We start from the raw sequence: 26055 nt of genomic DNA on the forward strand, positions 1-26055 counted from the left end.
TCTCTCATATTCCCAACTTCTGAAGTTACCAGGATTTATGTCTGAGACAAGCAAGAGCATCTGCCAGACTTCAGCACCCGTGCACGCATTCCTACCACTCTGTGTGAGCCCTGGATATGCCAGATGGGGCAGGGAGAAAAAGTCTAACCTCTTTTCTGCTTAATGGCAGGGTGGGAATCCAAAAAGCTGCCAGAAAGAGGTAATAGAAAGTAGTTTGGGGTTTTCCAGTGGTCTTCTGTATGACCATATTCAAATCTGTCTCACTAAAGGCTCAAAACTTCCTAAACCAGACTCTCACTGAAGGGAGGGAGAGCCAGCATGACAGAGTATTGTTGGCTGCATGTGGCTCTCCACAGACCTGGAGGTTACACAGCACAGGGTAAGAACACCTGGGAGACAGAGTTCCCTCCCCAGTCAAATGCCTTCTTTACCAAGTGTTGCTTCTGGGTTAACAAACCTTGGCCAACAGCAATGGCAACTCTACTGCGCATTTGCTGCCTACTCAGCGAATGTGGCTGAAGTGCTGGGGGAAGTGCCAAAGGAACAATGTGTAAGGACCACGGATTGGGATAGATGGAGGATAATTCCACTCCTACTGATCTGTACTACAGAATCAACAGAACACTGATTTACATCCTCACTTCAGCCCTGGTGGGCAATGTTCTTGCTGGCATCGCTGTTTCAGACAAGGCTGAGCACACAGTGCCATGAGCCTCTTCCTGTGGGGAAGAGAAGCTGGGGTGGAAGGGAGTAAGACATCGAAATGGTAACGAGGTACTGCCTATGTGTGCTGCAGTTTCAAGAGCACAAAATACTTTTCCTCCCCAACTCTCCCACTGCAAACATCAGACTTGTGTTTGAAATGAGTTGTTCAGGCTGGAATGGAGTACAATGAATCCTCAAAAAGACTAATGCTGCTGGGATCTTGGGGCTACTCAGGTACCTGAGACCCCAGACAAGAGATAAATCACCTTCCAAAAATGCAGCAGTTAAGGGAGGAAAAAAAAGTCCAATTGCTTCTGATTATTTTCAGTCTCAGCAGAAACTTACTGAGCTCACCTACTGCATCCATGAGTCCACTGTCCCCTCTGAACATGGGATGCTGAATTAATTCCTGCATGTGCTGAAACACTATGGAGCTCCCAGGAGACTGTTTCTCTTTTGACCTCAAAGCACATTAGGGTAGGAGGTGGTGGAGTCTCACCCTCAGTATCTGCCAGTGGGGGAAGCTGAGGCACGGAGAGGCAGCTATTCCAGAGTGCCTTGCTCACACACATGTCCTCAGCAGAAAGGAGAAGAGAGACCAGGAATCCTCACACTCACTTGAGTGTCTGGGAGCTCCCAGCTTAGCCCTTCAGCTCCACAGAAGGGCACATCCTCAGGCAAGGAGCCCCTGGGCTGCAAAGCCCCTTCAGTTCCTGAGAAGCTGTGGTGGTTGTGCCCCCAAATGTTTCTGCACTGAACTGACTGAAATGAGGGAACCCAGCAAAAGCTGAAGGGCAGCAGGAGACTTGGGGGAAATGAGGAGGGCCTGGTGCATACTCTAGGAGAATGGAAAACTCAGAAGCTGGACATTTGGAATATCTCCTCCCCAGAAAGGATACAGTCAGACACGTGCCCACAGAGGATGCTTTGAATCACCAGTTATACAGAACATGAAGAATTCAGTGGCCACGTTCAGGACATATAAGGCCTTTCCCCTCAAGTCAGACTGGTAGGAGCCAGTTTGGCTTTTCACCTTCACTGTGTGCCATGGAATGTGCATGTACACGCCTGTAAAGGAAGCAGGTGATGAGATCCAGGCATTTCCACTTAGCACCTCTCATCCTTTTGCCAAGATGAAGGATGTTGACGGATCTCTCCTGCTCTTCCCAGGACACACTGCAAATTTCTGCCTTTTGATCTTGGTGGTGTGTGGGGATTCCCAGGGGATTCTCCTTTATCAAGTGTTGCAGGGTCTCAGTGACCCACACGGTCCTCCCCAGCCATTTGTTCCTGTCAAGAAGCCTTCCAGAGCAAGCTGGAACTGCAGCCTCTTCTCTCCTCACTGTTCCAAGTCCCCATTACGATAAAGGTGAATTTGCATAATAACTCTCCTTTAAAAAAATATACAAACCAGGAAAACACTGGTTGCAAAACTTATTCCAGCCAACTGCTGTAACTCTGATGTCCAGTGCTGCTCCTCCAATATACAGAGTGCCAGAGACATGCAGACAAATAGTGATGGGCACCATTAAAAAATGCTTAGATAAATGTTTTCCAGTATGGGCTGGACTCGCTCTGCTCTACTTAAGTCAATGGAACACAGCCATTGAGCCCTGGGGGAGCAAGTGCCAGTCCTAAATCATTTCTTTGATTAATTGTTCTTGGGAAGGAAGAATTCATTAAGCATTCTGCTCAGCAATTAGAAATAAATATATTTTTAGAATGAACAACCTGCCAGAAACAAGTTGTTTCAGAAATATATTCAGCTCGATGCAGCCCATTTTCCATCAATACATAACAGGGAGGCTCCAGCCTGCCAGCTTCCATCCTGCCTAGAGGGACACTGCAGGGAAAGGTAGGACAGTCTTGTCACCGAGGGACTACTTGTGATGTCTGCACCACTCAAGTTCAGACTGCTTGAGCAACCCACTAGAAAATAATGTACTTTCTCTGTATATTAGTATTCCAGTCGTAAAATGGGAATATATATCCTTGCTAGTTCACAGAAATATGACAAAGCTATTTCTACAAACAGCTGGGGCAGTGCAGATATGATAGTCATGAAAACCCAATAAATAATGTAAAAAACCCCTGTATTTACACTTTGGCATCAGGCTCAGACATGCTTCAAAGTGAATGTGAAATAACAATCTCTGCAAAGATTTCTGGACACATGACCAGTATAATTGCCCCAGCCTTTGGGTAGAACTGAAACATGCAGTTTGCTTTGCTGACACAGTAAATGATCACCAGAAAGACAGTGGGACAGGTACCTGTTCCAAGGCAGTGACAGTCAAACACTTCCCTATTGAAGGTGCAGATTCCATTAAATGAGTGTGTGTTTTAAATTACCTGTTTTAACTTTTAAACTCCCTTAGTGCAAGGTAGGAGCTCATCACAGGGTCCATTCACACCTGAGCCCAGAGAACCACGTGGAGCTGTGAGATGGGCAGTGGCACTTTGCCCTCCCAGCCAGGCCAGGAAAATCTTCCTCTGTTCCTGAGTCTGGAAGAGGACACCCTAAAAGAACCTAAACATGCTCTGGGGTCTGAAAGTTACAGCCACAAAAGACTATTCCAGGCTTTTAAGTTTCATGTCTCAAAAGAAAAGACACGTCTTATCCCTTGGTTGTGGTGCCTAGAGGCAAATCTGTTCCCTGCTCCGTTTTGGGAATGTAGGATGGCAGCAATGTCTCAATGAATTCCAGCTTTTCCAAGAGGAACACACTCTCAAAGGGCCCTCTTCTCTAAAACATGAAATATCCTTGTAGTTTTTTATTTCTGCGCACACAGGACCCAGTTTCAAGGCCACTGCAGCAGGATTTGATTTCAGTGGGAGCAGGGATGTGCTGGGGTACCACGGAAATGGGCTGGGAACTTGTGCACTTCAGTAACGCTGCATTCCGTGATTTCTAAGGTTTTCTTCTGTTCAGTTAATCGAATCCTTCTGTTTCAGTAAGCTTAGAGCAAGGCAAAAGCCAGGGTTCTTCTTCTTGTTTCATCCCACCAGAAATGTCTGTGCTGTGACTCAGCCCAACTGGCTGGCACTTGGGAGATCACAGGGAGGGTGAGGAACAGGAGGAAGATGGTTCAGTGATGAGGGTACCTGGGAGAAAGCTCTGCAAGCCACTCCAGCCAACATCCTCAGTGCTCCGGTGGGGAACAGCAGAGGGTCTTTCACTGGAGTCCGGGAAAAGCAGAGAGCAGATTAGCTCTGCTCTCAAGTACATCGAAAACGTGTTAGATATTCAGATAGTAAATTAGGGATCTCCTGATGCAAGACATCAGTGAATCAGAAATAGCTGTTTTGTGGGTGAAGAGCAGAAAATTCAGTGCACTAAAACACCCCTGCTGGAGCAACGGGCTCACTGAACCCTGCTTTGAAGATCCATTGCACAAACATCAAACTGTGAATGTAATCTGGAATCGCTGCCTTGTGCAGCATTAGCAGGTCTCAGACAGTGCCAGACACAGAGCCCACACGTGCCTCGGAGGTACGTGCAGGGAACCGGCCTGAGGTGCTTCCCAGGAGGAAAACTGATTCCCAGTGTCACCCCCACGAGCTGCAATGGATTCTCACCCATGCATTTGGCCCCATGTGTCTACTAATGAAACCTAATTTCAATGAAATGATCGTCAGTCCTTCTGTATCCATAAGAACTTCAGTGTGTGCAGAAATAACCTTACCCAGCACTGTAGCAAGGCCAATGCTGAGGGGAAATGCAGCAGAACAACATCCAACTGCAGCTCCAGAGCAGGGCCTGAGTAAAGCTGAAGTACATTATCTGAACTGTACCACAATTATTCGCAGTGATATCTGCCTGCCTGCAAAGGTGAGCAGTTTGCTCTGTCAACAGCCACGGATTTATAAGGATCAGGGTACCTTATATTGCTACAAAACTACTTCATTTGGAATATTCTCCCTTCTGATTCCTGAGCTAACCAGGCCACATATATTTTGCCTTTCAAAAAACAGTCTTCAAAGAGCTTATAAAGATTTCTCTCCCCTCCTCTTGGACCAGCTGTAGGAAAGCTGTGCTCCACCTTGAACCGGACAACTGGAGGTATAGCCAACATATATATATGTCTTTTTCCCTAACTGGACTGCAGATCTTAGTATCCAGGTTTTGGGCAGGCACAAGTTTCCACTCACCTGTCCTTAGTTCAAAGAGGTGCCCTTTCCCTGGAAAAATCCTGGCCACAGGGATGTGTAGAGAAAGCAAGGCCTAGAGATTATCTGTGGGCCAAGCTGAGGAAATGTGAGTGACTCACGTCAAGGCATCTTGTTGAGCTCTTTCACAGCTTGTCTCTGCACTTCTTATCTAGGAAACTGGAAAGAAATGCTGATGGGCTGCCATTACTGAGAGAGAGTGTGTGTGTGATGATTACACTGGAGGAAGTGTTTCAGAACAGCTCAGCCTTGTGAAAGTAATACCCTAGAACAGCTGCCAAGTCCCAGAGGGGTTACGTCCCCAAGTCAGGCATGACTTCCATCCCTCAGTGTCTCCACAGCAATGCCCATGGATAGGCATCATCTTTTCTATTCACCATGGGGTTTTAGGTCCTGCAAAGAGGGTTGTGCTGATTGGGGGACTGAGTTTTTGAGACAATGTGCTGCTTTTTATCCTGCTTTGAAATTTCAGCTATGGGAAACATCGGACTAGAAAGACTCCCAAGGTGGTTCATGGTGGGAGGAAGAGAAAAAAAAGAGGCAGTGGTGGTCTGGATGTGGGAATCACCATCCTGTGGTACCGGTGATAGTGATCCTTGTAGAGATGTTTGACGTGCCCAGCTCTGGTTTACAGTGCTCACATCCCCATCATTCACAAGGCACTGTATTATTAATGCACCCCCGATGTTATGTATCACTTTCCCAAGCAGACTCATTCACACACACACAACACATCCACCCACATGCAGCAATGGTTAGACAGACACAAAGCATCCAGCAGCCAATTATTTGGGGTGGGAACAGCTTGCATTAGCTCATGATGAAGCTTAGCCTTAATTCTGCTGAGCTGGAGAGGCTGGAGCTGTGCGTTGCTCTCCTGACTGACTGCGGAGCTGGGAGCAGGGCAGATGATGTCAAGGCAAATCTTTTTTTGTCTGCACTGCAGATTTGGCTGTGTGAATTTACTTGCAAATGAGGCTTTCAGATCCCCTGTTCAAAAGCAGGAGTCCTAGGCCATTCCCACATCTGCCACTGTTAGCCCACATTCCTGTTTGTGCTGCTGAAGGAGCTGCCTGTGTTTGGAAGGCTTGGGCCCAACTTCCAATGAGTTCCTACAGACAATGAGAAGGCAGTGGAGTCCACCCTGTTTGGGTGATGGATTGGGAGCAGATGAGAGAGGAGTGCCTGTGCTGCAAAGGGACAGCAGAGGAGCCCAGTCACAAAGGGAATACACGACCCCAACAGTGGAACCTTCCATGAGGTTTTGCAAAAGCGAGGACCAGAAACTGTCCAAAATCAGTCAAGGTTTAGCCAAAAATCACTGCCAAATGTGGAGTTTAAGCATGTCTAACCACAGCATACACGCTGTATGGCCCTGACCAAGGCTGGCACGATCCCAGTCACACTTGTGTTTGCACTAAAAGCCAAAGATCACAACAGATTATCCAGAAGATTCAACAGTCAGCCAGCTGAAGGGATGTTTCTAAGGCTGCCACACCACAGAAAGGGACAGACATCTTGCCAGCTTCTGTGCCAGACCTGTTATTTGGGAGTGTTTACCAAAGTCAGGAGTCACATATTCCCAAAGAAAAGGGTAGCACACCTTGCAGTGCACATGACTAGCGAGAAAGAGATGGAACATTTTCTTTTTAGAGCATCTCCAAACCCCACGCAGGGGCTGCACAATTCTCATTTATGGACATAAAAGGTAAAATTCCTCCTGTCTCCCTCTCCCTGAAGGCTTTTTTCCTATGTTTTTCTAGCCTAGTTCTAAATATGCCAGACAATACAGCACCACACACGGAACTGTAGAGTGTTGGTAACCACTTTCCTTGTTAGGACAAAGGAGCCAATGACTCAGGAATCACCTAACAGTACATAGATCCACTAATTTTTGTGGTCCTAGCAAAAGGTGGACAAGGGGTGAAACCAAATCTACTGCAGTACACAAAAATGGAGAATCAAGAAGAAATTCTCACAAAACTGCCTTGTAGATAACAACCACACACCTGCTGACATCTACTCTGGCATCTGCTGTTACATTAAAATATTTTACAGTCCTCCAGCACCTTCCATGCCCCCCGGCAGCAGTACCCCACTTTTTCAGAGCTGGAGAAATCAAGGTACAGAGTATCTGTCCAGGATGGCTCACAGGGTCCAAAACAGATGCCTGATTTGCCTTCCAGCTTGTCCTTCTGGCTGTTATACATTGCTTATGATTCAAAGTGCATCTGCAGCTAAATGAGCATGGGAGAATGATACAAATGCTTTGTATGGGCATCAAGGAGAACAGACCATCATCTGTAGTCTAGACTGGTCCTTTCTCCTGCCCTTCCCACAATTCACAGAAAAATAAGGATGAAAAAATACATTCCTCTTGTTATTAATAGAAGTATTAACTTGTGCATGCATAAGTACCTGAAAGCAAGGGGGAAAGGTCAAGCATCAGGAATTTGTGCTTAATGAAAGTGGGTTTGCTATTGTTAAAAAAGCTGCCCTGAGACAGTCATCACTATCATTTCTCTTATCACCTGGACTGTTGGGAGAGCTGGTCCAGGACACTGCCTTTGCACTGCCTCGCTGTGCAACTCCTGCTGCTCTGCAGAGAGCCAGGGTGTCACTGCACTGTCTCTCTGCACCACCTCCAGCTGGACTCGAAGGTGGACAGAGGGGAGGGAACACACGGAGCAGGGCTGGATAATGAGGGGCCTCCCCGTCCCCCGGTGACACACAGCACGCACACGCTGCTCCTTCGCGGCTGAGCCGCTGCCCTGGGTGACAGTGTTAGAGCTGGGATGAGTGAGCGCCTTGCCCTGAAATCATGTGGGAAGGACTTATTAACTGGAGCCCCCCAGTCTCTGGAATGCAGCCGTTATCTCCCTCCCGAGCTTTGGAGCGCTGATAACTTTGCAAGACATTTCTTCCCCACACTCTGGCAAATCCAAATGCACTTCACCGTGTTTTCCATCCCCCCCCCGTGCTCAGGTGGAGCTGAGGATCACACTGTAAGAGCGGCTCTGACCAGGAGAACCGACTCCCAGCAGAGCTCCCCCGCACACAGCCCCACCGGAGCTGAGCACAGGGATGAGGAGTTATGCACAACCACCAATTCCCTGGCAGTCACAAGCACCCTGAGCACGGCTGTGAAAATCAAAATCCAGGAGTTCCAGCTCCTACACTGGAGTCAGCTGGCAACCTGCAGCTCCTCTCCTGCCTCCGAGCTCTGTAACAATGGATGCACAAACACAGACAACCCCGCCATCCAAAGAGGCAGAGATTTAAATCCTTAATTAGCACATTTGGACGAGTCACCACAAATGAGATTAGCTTTTGCACATCGCTGGGGAAGCTGCTGTGCCCCTATAATGTGCAAGTGGTGGACCCTCAAGCTGACCTTGGAATTCCCCTTTGGATGCTCATCTGCTTTGCTCTCTCAGCACTGTCTTCCCCGCTGCCTGCAGGGTCTCCTTGGGAGATAATAGCCTGGTCTTTCCACAGCCTGGAGCTGACACCAGGCACCGGGTGACCATATTTGATGTCAGCCACTGTGAATGTACTGCACTGAATGAGTAATTTCAATTTGTAAAGGCACTTCCCAGGTAGCAAACCTGGGTTAAGGGGCAGGAAAAGGTCTCTATAACAGCACCTTGTTAGCCCAGTCACAAATCTGCTCCCTCTTCTCTGTTTCTGGAGTTCTAAGTGCTGTTTCTGCTGACAAACCCTGGGTTTAGTGCTGTCAGCACTGCAGAGATGTGGAGCTGCACAGAGCCAAGCTGTGTTCTCCTGTGCCTCATGCTTCACCAAAAACCAGCCCACTCGATAAGGACACCTGGGCACTCCTCATGCTTGTCATACACAGAGCAGCTTTGATGTGGAGCCTCCAGGGTGAACATGCAGTGCCACCCGGGCAAGAAACCTCGTCCTGCCCTGTAGGCTGCCAAGTGACTGTTTTCCAACCATCTCAGTAAGAAATGCTCTGACTCGTGGCCGTGAGCGCTGTGTTGCTGTGGGGAAGAGGTCAGCTAAACGGTTCAGAAGGAACCCCCTTCACCATAATGACTCTGACTCTTCTGCAACTAAAGCGAGTACATCTCATGAAGTTACAGATCCCTAGACAGCCAAAAGGCAGTGATGTCCCCAGTGGGTGCTGCCGGGCTTGAGAGATGGTTGTGGATACTGCACCTGCCCCAGCAGTCACACAGTGTGTGTGGGAGGGAAGCAGGAGAGGACACAGATCTCTCGGCATGAAAATGAGCCCATGCTCTGTTACAGACCAGGGAAGGGATATCAGAGCACCCATCAGAGCTGGTGATTTTCTTAATTCTTTCCTTAGCCTCGAGTTCTGGAAATAGTCTCATCCTACCTCACACAGGAACAGCCTGGATTGTGATCAGCCACAGACCTCGAGGCATGAGCATTTAGGGGTGAAATCTCCCACTCTCAGTAGCCACTTCCCTCCAGCCTGGCCTTTCCCTTGCACTCAGCAGTGGAAATGGGTTTTTTGAAGTTCTCAAAAGCAGTTGGCACCTTTCTTTTTGAGTGACATTCATCTGTAGGTAAATTGATTTAATAGCTTGTTAGAGTGCCAATTAGAACCAACAATAACTCAATTGACCTATAACTGCTTTGGCACCAACATGGCTTTCAAAAATAAGAGAAAGGAAGAAATCTCTGCTCTGGCAGAGATGAGAGCTCAGATAGTTGGTTTCAAGAGCAAACTGAGGGATTCATGGACTTGCTAATGAGATGCTCATAACACATCAGAAACAAAGACAAATTTCAATGGTTTCAAGCTAAAATGACACTATGTTATCTCCAGACAAAGATCACTCTTTTATCTGCATAATAAATGGATTTCAGTGCAGCAGCAATGACTCCACAGCAGAAAAAACCTCAGTGCCACAGAAAGCACTAGCACAGTTACCTAACCAGAATAACATGGTATTGAAAACCCAAGTTTACCTCCTGATAATAGTACTGAGAAATCCTACACTGATTCCATGTCTATCTACTAATAAACATCTTCAGAAAACACATTTTTCCCTCAAACATAATCTGCTTCATACTAATGCAGTGGAGATTGTGCTTCTATACAAATTCACTGTTTTAAATACTTAGCTCCGAGGATTGAGGTATTTCGAGTTTAAAAAACAGAAAACCAGAAAATGTTAGTAGAGTTTGTCTGAACATTGGTAGTGAGTGTCCAAGGATAGAAAGAAGGATAATGTGGAAGGGTTTTAAATTACTAGGCAAAAGGATCAATTCTTAAAACAGGAAGGGGACTGAGAAAACTGAGATTGTTTGAAGAGTCAGAAGGACAAGAGCAACTAAGAATATATAGAAGGAGAGGGAACAAATTTGGAGAGATCCACCCAGGGAAAAACCTGAAGGATAAGGATGGAGACTGGAACTGGACTGAGTAAAGAGCCAAGTCAACACACTGCAACTGGAACATTGCAAGGGGTGAGGGGAGATATTAAAAACTAAGATGAAATCTTAGTGATCAGATGTTAAGCTGCATATTGGGATGTAGGACTGGCTGGACAAGAGTCCTGCCACAAGAAGCCTAGAAAATGGAGATGAGGCTGGTGGGATGAGAAACATAAACTTGAAACGAGGGATGGGGAAAAAAACAGGTTGGAGAGAGTGGGGCTGGAGGTGAAAAGGAGAAAACAGCAGAGAGTTTGTTAAAGGCAGAGTGTGTTTCCCTTTGAAGCCTGGAGAGTCACCCAGGAATCTGGTGCATCCTCGTTCCCTTGCTGTAGCTCCCTGCCATGGCCACTGCTGAATTCAGAGCAGAGGGCACAGCACAGCCTTGGGAAGATCCACACCTGCCAATGAATCCAGAGATATTATTATGCTGAGGATAGGGATTGATTTTGTTTTTTAAAACCTTAACAATTGAACAAAGCTCTGTGTTAAGAACTGGACTGCAAAGTCAAAATGAAACAGCAGAAGGGAGGTTGGCTGTACATGTGGATTTTTACAGTCTTTATATGGTTCAAACCACTTCTTCCCAGAGAGTTCATGCTTCCTTCAAGATGGGAGGAAGGGCCTGAGGCAGATGTGTGCAGGGAAGAGATCTCCTATAGGAGCCCATTTCTTGCACAATCTGGCAGGTTTGCAGTGGAAGAGATAAGGAACTGCAGAAGGAGATGTGATGGCCAGGGCAGGTGAGTGGTGCCCTCGAGACTCCCCCTCTGCCAAAAAGTTCCAGCAGAGGTGACAGACAGAGCACCCAATCCAAAACTGTAATTACAGTAATACGATGATTAAAGAGAACACGATGTCATTGTTTACAGGGATGATTATTTTTTTGCTATAACAACAGACAAACTAACAACCACCAGAGCTTGGGAAGAGGCCGGGTGGGATCGGCGCGGCTGTTTCCCAGTCTGGCTGCCCCCCCCAGCCACGCCAAGACATGCTCCAAATCACACTGTCCCATCCTCTCAAAGCACCCATTGCTCTTAGAACAGGTGGCCATTAGCCCTGTGCCCTTGTCTTCTGGGTCCCAGGGCTGGCTGATTCCCTCCGGAGTGCCCTCAGGGCAGAGCTCTGAACACAAGGGATGTTGGGCAAGGCCTCCTGCTCTGCCAGCCTGGGCCTCAGTTCCACTACACCAGGTCATGGATGTTTTTGACCTCAGTCTCTTCAAGTCTCTGCCACCCCACTCTCACCTGGGCATGACAGTACCAGTTTCCCAGCCAAGGTGTCACAAAGCGAAATGAACGTTCATTGCTGTTATAGTTGAATATTTTATAAGTGCGAAAAATAAAAAAAAAAGAGAAAAGTTAACCTCCCCCCCCAGATTAGGATCTGAGTAAGATGTAATAAAAAAGGTATGTTATTTTACAAGGGGGGTGGAGTAAATGTTAAATAGCTTTTCCCAAGGGAACCATCACTGAGTGCACTGAGGGAGCCATGGGCTTCTATGGAAGAGATAACGTCTTCATCTGTTGGTAGGGACTGGTATGAAGAGCCTGAATTGAGTTCATGCAGAAAATCTTAGTCATAGCCCTTTGTTAAATCTAAATGCTTGCTTTAGTACTTATTTATGTTATTTTATGTCATTTTCCACATGTGAACATACATGAAAATACCATAATATTATATCATAGTCTTAAAATATATCCTGGGGATACACTGAGGTGTTTCATTTACTGAGGCCTCCCTGTTTTCAAGCTTGGGTCAGAACTTGCCTCATACACAAAGCTATATTCCTACATGGATTGTCTAGTGTGGGATTATTTACTTTCCACATGTGAACTGGGGTGTGAAGCATGTGATGACTTGCCCATGGACATGGGAAATATGGCTGCAATAGTTTGATTCCCTTAGTTCATGGCTACAAAAACACATTTTTTCTCTTGCAACTTGATTCCAAGTCCACTGGAGGCAACACAAACCCAATCCATGCTGCTCAGCACAGTTTGGATTATCCTTCATATTATTCCTGCCTGGATCCCTTCGTTCTGCTCCAGCAAACTGCCCTGGGAATTGGCAGGAAAGTTCTCTGCAGCAAAGGCAGCAGGATCTGACTCCCCCCTCAGCTTGCAGCGTCCCCATGTCATTCCAAGGCAACACATCACCAGCACGGAGAGGAAGAGAAGAGATCCAAGGCTGGGAGCTGCCCCTCCAAACCTGGGCCTGTCCACACTTCCCACTGGATTCCAACAACAGACACAGGTTCTGCTGCCACTCCAATGCTCCCTGACCTTCCCCTCCATGCAGAGCTTTCCCTGACCCAGAATTTCCATGTGCTGTACATTCAGCTCACACAATGGGCACTTTCATTGCTGTGAGCAGGGGCAAGTCATGGGATCAGAGCTGCCACTGTGGGCAGCCCCTGAGCGTGGGCAGGAATGAAGCGAGGCCGGCACAAGAAGCAGCATTTTGGGCAGAAGACAGAGAAAAGGGCATTACTGTCTGAGAGCAGGGAGCAGCACCCACCTCAGGGAGCTGCCAAAGTCAGTGAGCACTGCTGGACACTCCAGAAATTGTTTACCCTTCTAACAGAACAGGGAAAAGCTTCTCAGGGAAAAGAGTCTCCAGACAGAGCAGCACTCCAAGAGACTGGAAATCAGGTCTGCTCAGGAGAGTGGGAAAGGTAACCACACATCCTTCCCATCTTTGCTCAGTCCCACCAGTGATACTGGGTGCAGATGTTTGGACTGTAATTAGTAGATCCCACTGATTCCCCCAAAGAAGGCAGGCTGCATGACACTGCAGCATGACGGGAAGCAAATGATTTTGTTCTTTCCCTACCTTATACCTCACACCTGAGCATCTATTTTTTTGGTGCCACAGAAATCTCCCCAGGGTCCCAGCAGCCAGGGAGTTCTGGCAGAGGAAGCAAACGAAATAATGGATCTGTTTGCAGGGAAGTATCACAAGTAAGGGAGAACAGAGAAGAGAAAAAAATCTAAAATCTGTAGCTGTGTCTGTTACCGAGTGGAATGTTTTCCATTGTTTTCAAAGAGACAGCAGCTTCTATTCTCTGTGAAGAAGTTAATAGATTACTGGGCAGTGAATAATGTGCAGTTCTATTTACATCCACTGTTTGGACTATTTTGGTCCCTCAGATAGTGTATCTGTTCTCAGGTCTTTCTAAAAGCAGCATGCTACACTTTTTTTGCAAGCAATTCTGGGCAGCAGCTACAACCCATATGCTTCAGTCAGCTACAAACTAGACAGATCGTTGTTTGTCTGGAATTTTTTTATTAAACCAATTGTACTGGATCAATGCTTCCTCTAAGCAATACATAACAATTCTATCATAACAATTCTATCTACCCAGTGAAAAAGCTTTCAAAGTCACAGATAAATGTTGATCTTGGAAATACAGTTTGGCTCTGCACCGATGTGCGATCAGCCACAGATGCAAACAAACTCCAGCAGCCAGCACATACATCTGCACCTCAGAAGAGAAGCCAGTACTCTGATTTTCATTAGACACCTTTTAAGAGCTTCTAGAACCAGCCCACTGCATTAGTCAGGAGTACTCAGGGGCACTGAGCTTGGTTTTTATAAAGGTCACTTGATGTCTTTTCCCCTCACAATGGACTAAAAGCAGAAATCAACAGAGCCTGAATCTATATTAATCTGCTTTACTCTTGGAGGGTCATAGATTTGCCACTGGAATTAGCCATATTAGATGCTAAAATGATAATTTAATGAGACAATGATGAAAGCCTCTGTTCTATTCTAAATCAGGAACTCCTCTCGCATAGCGCAAGGAGAAGCAACTCCATGAAGTCAGAGAATTACACCGGTGTCATTTCGCAGCAGTAAATTGGGCTGGAGTGTTCCATGCAAAACTTCCCATCTCAAGCTGTACTCAGACAGGAGTCACGAGGTCTGGAGCTCCACCAAAATGCCTGGAGATGCACCTCTCTCTCAGAGGGGAAACTGGTTTCTCCAAAAAGACAGAAAGCAAGCTCGGGGTCTAAATAATTATTAACTTGAAACTGGTACCCCAAATGCTGCTGCACAGCTTTGGTGACAGCAAAGTGCAGGATAATGGAGCCTCACTCCTCCATGATCCTTCCAACTGCTCCGGGGTCTGCACCCATCTCTAGCACGGAGCAACTGGGCATTGCACTGCGTAATTCCCAAGGCACAAACCACACTCCTTTGGGTCAAGGATATTGCAAATATTTTGGTAATATCTGCTCTTTGGTGCAGTCTGCTGCATTCCAGAGGTCAAAAAACGCTATTCGTATTCATGTGAGTTGTTTCCAAGACAGATGCTTTAGTAGAGGGGAAGAAGGAATACAAAGCCCGAGCAGAATCTGGAAGGCCCCCACTCCTCTCCTTCAAGGCAGCCTTTGTTCACAGGTCATTTTCCTTGGAAGCCCACGCCTGTTCTCTAAGCAGCATCCATATTCCAGCAGACATGCTGCAAGTGACCTAGGGACAGGGGTGAGCAAAGTTCCCCCCAAAATATCCCTCCTGACCAGACAGTGGTGCCTCCAGCTCCCCCTGGCCTTGTGCACCCTCAGTCCCACTGCCCCACCCGAGGCTGGCAGGTGACAGCAGGGGCACAGCCCATGTTGGTGTGCTGGCCTTCCACACCACTTCAGAAGAAACACAAGGCAGGGAGATATCAGCCCACCTGGAATCTGCCCCCAAGCAGGTCTTGCCTCAGGGTACAGACACCCAACTCACTGTGCCTTCTCTGCACAAATTCCCAGCTATGTCAGGGCAGGATTATGTTCTAATATCAAGAGTCATCCATGCATTCATAGAGATCTGCATGCACACAACAGCTCAGTGCTCGGTGGGATCATCTGGCTGGGGGGGAGTTGGAGCTTGCCAGCATATTTCATTCCTTTGTGCAAGGCTAGGAGTGGCCAAGTGCCTCAGAAATAAAAACTTACCTCATCGTTTTAACGAATAAGCACTGGTTCAGTAGGAACCTTAAAAATCCAAACTCTTAGGACCATCTCACCTTGGGCAAGGTGGTTACCTCAGCTACTGCTCTCAAGTTTGCCAGGCTGGTTCTATGCTGAAACAGTCATAAGGATGGAAGGGAATAAACCCACTATACAGAGACACAGAGACATGCAAACTGAATGCTGCTTTTGCATAAATCCAAATACAGTCCAGAGACTAAATCCGAAATTCCTTGAGGGTGTGACATACAGAGAACACCTTGCTAAAATAACCCAAGAAAACACAGTTGTTAGTTTTTAACTCCAGACTCGTGGAAAATAACGCAAAGATCTACAGCCAAGAGTATGAATTAGGGTTTGCTCTTTTTAAAGCTGATCAGTGTCACATTTCAGTGTTTGTGAGCTATTACTCGATCAGTCACAACTGGGAGGCTATTTTATAGTCCTTCCAGTCTGGGATTGGGCAGGATTGTGCTTGCAAGCACTATGTATAATGCTGTAGCTACTGGAAGCCCTCAAAAGCTCACTCAGCTGTGTGCTTGGGACACTTGAATGCACTGAATTTAAATGACAGTGCATTCTTCCAACTCACATAGCCTTCTAATAACATTTGTTAATCCAAGCAAATATCAAGGAATCTGGTCAGTGCCAGTGCTGAATCTGCTCAGCGTGTGGGCTACTTGCTAAATCCCTAATAGGTAGTGTCAAGAGGTTTCTGACATGGCTGTTTGGGCACCCAAATCCACCCTGGAGCTCCTTCCTGCAATTACCTTGCTAACTGTATTTTAGGGAATATTACCAGGTTTCTTGTGAAGAGTCCAAAAATTCAATAAAATCATGTAGTGTGACAGATACGTGTTTGAATAATGTTCTTCTACCATGTGCTTTTCAATGTGAGATGTAAGCCTGTTGTAATTAAAGTTGAAGCAATAAACCTTAGCCATTGATTGCACTAAGTAATTAATTATTGATTGCAGTACTTTACATACATATTGCAGAGGACAATTCACCTGTGCCGTAGATGATACTTTGCTCAGAAATACCCAAACACAACCCCTCTGCTGTGCAGAACTACACAAAAACTGGCTCTAGGGTTTACAAGTTAGTTTCCTTATTAACCTCCATGGAAATGTTGCCATTACTTTCATAAAGCCAGTGTTAACTATTCCCTATCCAAATTAAATTTGGAAATAAGGATGTACAGATGCAAAAGAGAGGATCTTTCTCTGTAAGACTCTGAAGGTGTTAAGTTCCTTCTCAATGAATGCTGCCATCCCCTGCACATACCAATTCCTGACAAGCCATGCTGCAGTAAGACACTGTAAGGAGCAGCAACAGTAGCAACATCCTTCCCTAACTCTTGGGGAAGGAAAAGGGAGAAAGGACTCTGAGGTGTGAAAATGGGAAGCATTAGTCAGGCAGAGCACACATTCTGAACTGGGCATGTAGGACTAGTTAAGCAGCAGACACCACGCTTTTAGTCTGGAGTTGTGCATCAGGTGGGAACATTTTTCCCCATTTACACTGAACTTAAGGAGAGCCTTTCCCTTACATTAAGCCAAAGCAAGAGACATTTGCTGGTTTAAAAACACAATTGAAAATTAATAATTGTGTGGGGCACTAAAATTAAGGTTAAATGTAAATGAAACCTGCAGATTGTTTGAGTGGAGCAGATCTTGGATGTGTCCTCCAGCTCCCCTGACTAGGAGATGAGCAAGGAAAGTTCTGTTGGGGTGGGTGCACGGTGCAGGAGGTCATGTGGGAAAGGGCAGACCAGCTGGTTTGGAGTGGATCAGGAAGGGGGGGATTGTACCTGAAGTCGCTGTAGGGGTGGATGATCCAGAACCCGGCAGACTTAACCCTCTCCTGCTCCCTCTCCACGGCCTTCTGGCTGCCAAACATCCTCAAGGAGAATTTGTTGACCCCCGGCTGGAGCATGGCCCCGAACTGCCTCTGCATGAAACCGGCTTGGCCCAGCCTCTGCTCCTCATCTGGGGTGATTTGGTCGCACCCTCCACCTCCTTCCACTTTGATGGAAGTGGAGGAGCAGGCCCGGGGGGGCTGCTGAGGCTCCGGGGGGGACGCGGGCGGTGGGGGCGCCGGCAGCCCCTGCTCCAGCTCCCCACTGCCGGGGGGGCTCTTGTCCTCGCTGGGGGAGGCCGGCTCCCCTTCGCCGCCGATCAGCCTCTTCTCCTCGGCCGCGTCGTGGAGGTGCCTGCTGGTCAGCGAGGACAGGCTCCCTTTGAAGCGGCGGCAGTCCCCGTTGGTGCTGGTCTTGGCGCCCTTGCCGCCGGCCTCCGTCTCCAGGAGGCCGGGGTCCCCCCCTCTGCCGGGGTCCCCCCCGAGGGCCCGGGTGCTCCCAGCAGAGGGCGAAGGCAGTGGCTTCAGCCTGATGCTTTTCCTCCGGGTGTCCTTGTCGCTGTCATCCTCCTCGTCCATGATCGACGCCTTGGGTCCGATCTGCTGGGGCAGGCTGTAGAGCCTCTTGCGCATGGAGGGGGGCAGCTTGTCCATGGCCGATGCTGCTGCTGCTGCTGCTCAGTGAGAGGGAGAGACCCCCGCTCTGCCCAGGGAGGGGAACCGGCACTGCCCCCAGGCCCCTGCCCCCAGCTCAAGGGGCAGAGGGGACCAGAGACTGGCGTGTCATCTCCTTACCAGGCTGTGGCATCCACAGGCTCTGCATCAAAACACAGCCTCTGCATCCAGAAGGGAAGGGAAGGAGAAAAAAAAAAAAAAAAAACCAAAAAAGAGGGAAGGCAAAAAATCCCCCCCTTCTTCCCCGTTGTCCCGATTTGGCTACTTGCTGCTTGTCTTCCCTTGGTGAGTGTTACTGCAATCCCCGTCTGCTCAGATGCTGAGCACTGGGCAAGAAGTCTAGAGGAGAGCCACACACTCCTGGCTGGAAGGCGAGGGAGGGCGGTAGCGGCAGCAGCAGCCGCCTTGCCATGTTGGCTTCGAGATGCAAATGTGCCGTGTCTCCCGGCGGGCAGACATCATCCGGAAAGCGAAGCTCAAACCCGGGTGCCTCAAACTCCTCAACCTGCCGGCCAATAACACAATGAACTGCAACCTGCAGCGGCCACTGCTTGCTTACATCACTGTCATCACTTATTCCTCATGCAGCCCCTGCTCCTGGGAATATTCATGAAGCGATCCCATTCTATTGGGTTGCCATAGGAGCGACTACTGCACACAGGCTCTGCCTACCTGAGACAGCACCCGGGCTTCTTAAAGGGGCAACGCCCGGCGGGCGCGGGGCTGCTCCCGCCGCTCCTGCGGGCACCGGGCGCTGCGGAGCCGCGGGGCCGGGCAGCGCTGGGCTCCGGGCCAGCCGGGGCTTATCGGCCACGAGCACCGGGCCGCCGCGAATTTAAAAATAGCAGCATCACAAACATGAAAAAAAAATAAGTAGGAGCGAGAATATTCCTTTTCCCTTAGATGCGGGCGATCCCTACTCCTCCTGGAGGTGTGGCTGCTGGAGGGCAGGTTTGCTTGTGTGGGCACGGGGGGTTTTGTGGGAAGGGGCGATTCCAAATCTAAAGGGAAAGCAGCGGTTCACCTTGAAAATCTCACTTGCATGCAAAACAGGGGCTAGGGGAGTGCCTGTCTTGCCTAGCAGAAGTTTGCCTGCTGGGAACAGGCTGCGTTCGCACCCGTCCGCAGAGTCCCGAAGGGTTGGAAGGATCTTTTTTCCTTGGCTGCCTCGCTCCCCGTTAGCGATGCAAACCCGGTACTATGCCTCCCCTGCGGGGTCGGATCTGTAGAAGCCATTAAATAAAAAAATAAAAGCAAGCCGCATCTCCGAGAGCTCCCCCGCTGGATTGAGGGAGGCTGGGCTGGGCTGGGCTGGCGGAGGCAGTGGGATGCGTGGGCTCTCCCTGCGACGCGGGGAAACCCACTTCCCAGTGGGCACCTGAGTCAGCACTTCCTGCGGCTCACCCGCCACCGGCGCGGCTCCGGGGGACGCTCCTGGGAAAAGAACAGCTCCGCATGGGAATCCTCCTGCCTTCACTGCTGGCCACAATGCACCCCGTGTAACAGAGGCCAAAGCAGCTGAAATCAGACATTTCCCTTTTGGTATTTGAGAGGGGGCTTCTGGAGAAAAGGAGCTAAAGAGGTAGCAATCAGCCGCGCCTGTGCTTATTTGGGAGTGGCTGTTTATCCTGTGATGTTTAAGACTGATAAACTAGTTCAGATTATTTCCTAGTGTCGAGCCTTTGAAACCAGTGGAGTTAAATTATTAATCTTTTTGGCCATATGAGAGACTTTTGTATATATTTTTGTGTCAATTCAGCATTTCAGGCTTTCTAGAATATTTGTTGTTTCAGACATTTAAGATCCCACCTGCTAGGCAAAGACGGGGAGGCTGAACACAGGCAAGGAATGCCCACTGCAAGCAGGGAGGAAATCGTCACCACCGCTGCAGTTCTGCTTTCCTGAGCAAATATCCACCTCTTCCCTCCCAGGAGTCACTCGCCATAGGTAACTTTGCCATTTAAAGCAGCAAATTTCCTTTAGGAAATGCCATGATCAGCAGTGACTTCACCACACACACACACACACAGACAGCACATGCTTCCTCATCTTTGTTTGCCTGCTCTCTCCTGAATCCTTTCCTGATGTGTTCACCTGCTCCTCTTCTCCTCCCACCTCCTGGCACAACCCAGACTGGCTGTGACTCATTTCAAATACTCTACAGTGCAGCTACCCAGCGCAAATATTATTTAATAGTATTACTTTTTTCACAATTTCTGATAGAACAAGCTTTTCTGGGGAAATAACTCTCCATTTTCAAATGTTCCTGGAGATCAAATAACGTGAATTAGGCCAGTGAGAGCAATAAAGGTCTTTTCCCTCTTCTTGTTCCCTCCTCCAGGCACTGGGGATGCTGAGGTGTAAGCACTTGTGCTCCTCAGCTGCAATCAAGTGCCTTCCAAAAGGCTGTGTTTTGATTAACGAGGTGCAGAGCATCCAAAACTGATGCAGCTTCTTAAAGACAGTCCCTGATGTTCCCAGAGAATGACAGAGCAGTAAAGGACGTGCTCAAGGAATCGAGCTGTTTGTTCTCGTTCAGCTATAGGTATTCCAGCGCTCGGAATATCCCCACACTCCGTTCCCTGGCCTTCCTGGGATGTTCCCAGAGTGCTGCCTTACTTGGTGACACAAATCAGATCCTCTGACAGAGAACACAACAGGGCAGCCGGGCAGCAGAGTCCTCCTGCATCACCTCTGCAGAAGGAAGGAAATGCTCGGGAGCACAGACTGAGTCAGGGCCTGGCACTCTGCTGCACCATTCCAGAAACACCCAGATATCCCCGTGCCTGGAATTCTGGCTGGCACTTCCCAGCCACCACTGTCCAGGCTATATACCACGCATACAGACCACAGGTACCTTTACAACTCTCTATAAAGCATTAAGCTTCGTGGAATCACCCAAGGTGCTCAGTCCAGAAGGTACATTCTTGTTACCTCTGTCTCCAAATTTGGGTTCCTAAACACTTCTAAAAACTTACAGGGGTTACAGGTACCAAACTCAGAGGAATTTTTCAAGTCCTTAAAATGTAATGACAATTTTGTGTCCAGAGGACTTCAAAGTAATGATATTTTATTTGAGAGCCTTCTAAGAACTAAGTGCAGGGAGATGGGAATTATCCTTGTCTAATGGTATGAAACTGCTATTGTGGACATAATTTATTGCTGGCATTATGGCAGTGCCTTCCATGTCAGCAAATGAACCTTTATAGACATATTTTTAGAATATTTAAGAAAAGCCAGGCCTGCTGGAGGTCTAAGTCTTACCTATCACTGGCTCACAGTACATTCAAAGGGGGTATAGAGAAGTCACCTGTCAGGAAAAGGCAGAACTGTTTTTGAGGGAAGTTACCTCCTTTTAAACAATATTTGTCAGACTCTGCTCCAAGACTTGGCATAGATACAAAGGGAATGGATTTAGTAGAGAGAATGCAGGTGAAGCAGCCAAAGATGCATTTGTTTCTGAAGGAATTTTGCCAGCTCAGATATAGATATATATGGAATATGTATTTAAGGAATATATATATATATATGGTGCTATTTTATTAAAAAGCCAGTGCTGCAATGCAAATGTGAAAAATGACGTTCCAAATGAAGCCAGGACTACAGAAGAATAGAGTGAGAGCCATCAAATCTGATATCCTGTAGCTCAGGGAACAGCAGCGGTGCAAGCTGGTCTTTTAGGACCACCTTTGCTTAGGTGAGAGATTCAGCATCACCCTTGAACTTCTAAATTCTCAGATGAAAATGGAGTCACTGAACATGTGGTATAGCTTGGAAGAACAGGAGCAAGTCCTTTCAAAGCTGCCTATTGTTCTTAGCAGGCAGCAAGTAACTCATAATTGGCATTTGAAACTCATGAAATATTCAACGCTACAAAACAGGGAAATTCTACCTTAGAGTTTTCCTGGTAGAGTCTGCATTCGCTGCCTCTGCAGCTTATATTATACCTAGAAGATAATGAAGAAATAATAATGATAAATACACAAATCCTATCTCCCCCTCGGCCCTATTAATTACCCAAGTGTGCTGTCACACTGTACTCATTGAAATTCAGCCAGGGCTTTCTTATGGCTCTGTGCTGTTCCTTTTGGGAGCTGTAAAGTGGGGGACTGAACTGCTGGAACATGTGCTGAGGCCTATTTAGGGCAGAGCCAAGAGGGCACCTGAGCATCTGTCTGGATCAAGGAACCAGCTGAGCAATGGGAAGTGAGATCCAGGCCGGGATGCTGGGCTCAGGGGAGCCAGCCCACAGGGCAGGGGGACAGGGAAGAGTCCCACAGAGCTGGATGTCAGGATGGAAGGGAAAAGTCCAGCTTTGCTGGGCAAGAATTGCCTTGGGTTTTCAGAAAGAATGGTTCAAAGTCCATCAGTGGGAGCAGAGAGACACTGAACAGATCCCTGACAACAACAGGCTGTGGAGCCTGGCAAGAGAGGCAGCAGCAGGAGAGGAGATACACAACAGGACAGAAAAGCTTCTATCAGGAAGTGCTTGGAAAGCAATATTCATTCCAACTTCCAGTGGTAAACAAATCTGGAGCAATCCCACTCTCTGCACCCTTATAAGCAAGACCAAAATATGAGCACTTGTGTAGGATATAAGGGGGTTGCTGGAATGTGCTTACAGCTGACAAACAGCTTTGCCACCGGACTGCAAAAAGGAAATGTTATCCAAAGAATCGGCCACGTTGGTGTCTATGGAAAGAAGTCACAGACTCTAGAGAAAATAACCCCCTGAGATTTTCAGGATGTTGAGATGTTTTGCAAAAGCTGGTAATCCTTGCTGGAGCAAGTAGCTGAAAATCCTAGCTAGGAACAGATTGATTAGCACGAGCATCTCGCCACCTCACCTTTAATGTTCCCCTTGGAGAACAGAAACCTTCAGAGAAATAGAAAAACAGAGACAGGTAGCCATATATGAAGCTCTGAAGAAGAGAAATGACACAGAGGAGCTGCTGAGATTGGAGCAACTATATGATTTAGACACAATTACTTTTAGGTTATAAAATTTTTACATTATGGTCTAAACTCTACCAATGAATTCTCCAATATTCACAGTGAAATGCTCATATTGAGCTTGCATCTTGAACTTCAATAAAATTTCCCTTCCAGATGTATATTCCATCAAATTTCCATTTAGAAACCAAGCACTAGCTTATTTTTCTACCCTGATGAGCAGTTATTCAGGTTTGGGTTCAGACAGCGTGGGGAGGTTTGCTCAGTCTGGATCAGCTCAGTGACTGTCAAATGAGTCTGTCTTTCACCAGTGTTTCATGAGCTGCAGCCTCACAGAGAACAAGGGATCCCTCTCCCAAGCCTGTCCCGCCGAGGTATCTCCTGTCTGCATCAACTGGACTATTTTGGATTATCATGCAGCGCTGGATTTGTTGGGAAATGTGCCACTGTCTCCCACAACAGCAATGGCAGCCTCCAACTTGGGGACATCCAGACTCTGCTCTTAGTGAGCTGCCTTCTGCCAGGGCTGACTTTAACCCTCTCTCTTCCTCAAAAGTAGTTAATCAAACAAACCCAACATCATGTTTCCAAAACCAAAGTTTCCAGCCATGCCAACAGTCAGGCACTTTACAGCTCTGACTTAAGAACTCCTAATCCTCATGGATGTACCTCAGCAATGCCTCCCTCCATCCAATTGCTGAAGACAATTTGAAAAATTTGAAATAAGATACTAATTAGAAACAAGATGCTGTGTGAGCAAAATGGCTATGGAAGAAATGTCCCATAGATTTATGCCTTGTGACTGGAGTCTGCCATGTCTGACGTGCAGGATCCTACACAAACCTTTCCTCCATAATTCACAGTTGGACTGTCATGGTCTAGTCATTTATTGATGCTGGTGCCGTGGGCTGCAGCAGCTTTGAGCAGAAGACCCTCAGAGATCCCTTCCAACCTAAATTACCCTTTAATTCCATGATTCTGTGACTCAAGAGGAATTCTCTCTTTACTCCAGCCACCTACTTCCTATGTAGGAAGATATTTTCTTTGAGACAAAATCCCTCTGTCAAATTAGTTTTAAACCATCAAACAGGTTGCAATTGTAGTAGGAGGGAGCTGACAGCCTGATGGGTACCAGGCATGACTTTGTAAGCTTCACTTCCTCGGGCAGGCAGCTAGAAGGCATGTCATGATTTTGGAGAACAAACTCAGACATTTCCACGCTGATTCAGAATTTCTGAACTCCTGAGAACAGCCAAATTGCAAAGCCAGGCTTAGTCAGCACATCTAAACCATATGGCAGGAGAAGAGCTTCCAGCAGAAGATCCCAGGTGATCATTGCCCCTTACAGACACAGGGCTGTTTCAGGCAGTTACCCCTCCCACTCGGTACCTGAAACGGAGGAGAACTTCACTGCCCATGAAAACAAGGCCAAAGGCAAGGGAGATACAGTATTTCTGCTACTGGTGTAAGTACATCCTCTACAAACAAGCAAACAGGTTAGGCCACTCTGAGTCCTCCAGACATTCCCATTATCCTGGAGGGAAAAGAGTGATTTGTGCCACTGCCATGTCTGTGGCTCAGCAGCAGCACCAGCAATGTTGATAAGTAAAGGGGAAAGGCTTCACTTGATAAGGCTGCAAATAATTCTGAGATTAAAATAAAGGCCTTCTCTGTCTGGGCTTTGCTTTTCGAAACCAGCCTTTGGGGGTACTGCCTGGAGCCCACTCAGCACCAGAAGGGTCTTGTGGTTATCCTAAATCTGGAGGTTATCCCAAATCTGGAGGTGACCTCCTTGAGTTTGTGCCTGCCTATGTCTACACATGCACGTTTGTGCTTGAGCTGATCAAGCTTTTGCCTCAATTCTGGATCAAAAATGCACTCCAGGTCCAATTTGGGCCTCATTTTTTACTGTTGTTTAAGTGCAGGTGTTACTGAAGTGTCTAGAAAATGCTGCTGAGACCAAAACCCAGCACAGAAACACAACATGGCATCAGAGTAACAAGCTCGTGCTCTTTAAATGCCAGCTCAGTGCTGTTTTCTTTCTGCTTGTTTAGGTTTAGAGAAAGCTCTGTTGAGGGGAGCTAGGGCAGGGAAAACACAGAGGAGGGGGGATCCAAAGCAGAAGAGCAGGGCAGAGTTCTGTAAGGACATGGGAAGAGGGCAGGGGGAGAATTGTCTGCATTGCATTCACCTGGATGATAAAGTTGTGCTGCAGTGCCACCATTAAGGAGGGTCTGAACTTCCATTATAAGATTCTTTATGGTCATTCTTCATCTCAACCACCTAAGCTGAGATTCTGAAAACCTCATCTTTACCAAAAAAAGAATTTCCTTCTTTTGAAAGATAAAGGAAAACCTGCTGGTTTTGGAAACAAGAAGGCAGTATGTGTAGAAGGGAAAAAAAAAAAAAAAGAGAAAATGCACTTTTTTTCCTCTTTTTTAAATGGTATTTTAGGAACCAATGTATTACCCAAGTGGCTAATAATGAGATTTGGACTTCCAAATCAAAGGAAGTGCAAGTGCTGTACACTTGTCAAAGATTAAATATCCAGTAAACCCAGAAAGGTGGAGGCAGAAGATTTATTCTGTGTTTTCTTACCTGTCCCTGCCCTTCCCTGGATGCCCCTTGCCATCCACATTCAGACTGTATGGCCTTGTGCTAATTAAAATCTATCCTGCAGGCATCTCCCTGGTTCTCAGGCAAACAGGGCAAGGACTAGCTCAGATTTCCTCTTCCCCAGTGCCACGGGAGCTGGCTCTGATTAAACAATGCCAAGTGCTCGATGCTCCCTGAGCTGATGAGCAGCAGGGAGTGCCCAGCCCTGCCCACCCAGGGACTCCCCACTGATTGATTTTACCAGCCTGTGCTTTCATTTGTTTTCAACACTCTGCTGACCTTTGTGTAAGGGTTTAAACAAAGCTCTGCAGACTCTTGAGGCCATTGCCTTGATGGTATCAGTTCATCACTGTATAAACGTGGCTCAGTGGATGGCAGCCCTGTGTGTGTGTGTTTTTGTGAGGGGAGGGATCCCGCTCACCCGGCTCTTCTGTGAATACTGAAGCTTTTTTTGGTGAAATCAATGAGAAACTGCATCTAATGTTACTGCAAGGGCAGCACAACACAGAGTATAGATGCTGCTTCCTGGACTCTGTCTCCTTTTCACACAACGCCCTTTCCCATGTGAATTGTAGAAACACTCCTGGGAGCAGGACAGAAGACAGGCCTTCCTGATTTTCCCCTAAACCATTAGCTGACAGAATCATATTCCCTCCTGTGCTCTCCTACTGCCTGATGG

General features: G+C 47.5%; 1 protein-coding gene across 5 annotated transcripts in view; it reads right to left on the reverse strand.

Moving 5' to 3' along the window:
• The window catches only part of HCN4 (hyperpolarization activated cyclic nucleotide gated potassium channel 4), a 150225-nt gene that overhangs the window by 90245 nt on the left and 33925 nt on the right, over positions 1-26055 (reverse strand). For 3 of the 5 annotated variants that reach the window (XM_017816794.1, XM_017816795.1, XM_017816796.1), the window contains exon 1: positions 17086-17786. The exons of 1 other annotated variant lie outside the window; for it this stretch is intronic. In XM_017816794.1, coding sequence (XP_017672283.1) covers positions 17086-17786 — 701 coding nt within the window. Of the gene's footprint in view, positions 1-17085; positions 17849-26055 lie in introns of those variants that run through there. One more of the 5 variants, XM_017816797.1, reaches the window with a different exon arrangement.

The sequence above is a fragment of the Lepidothrix coronata genome, unplaced genomic scaffold (assembly GCF_001604755.1).
Source record: "Lepidothrix coronata isolate B3197 unplaced genomic scaffold, Lepidothrix_coronata-1.0 Scaffold58, whole genome shotgun sequence".
Taxonomy (NCBI): domain Eukaryota; kingdom Metazoa; phylum Chordata; class Aves; order Passeriformes; family Pipridae; genus Lepidothrix; species Lepidothrix coronata.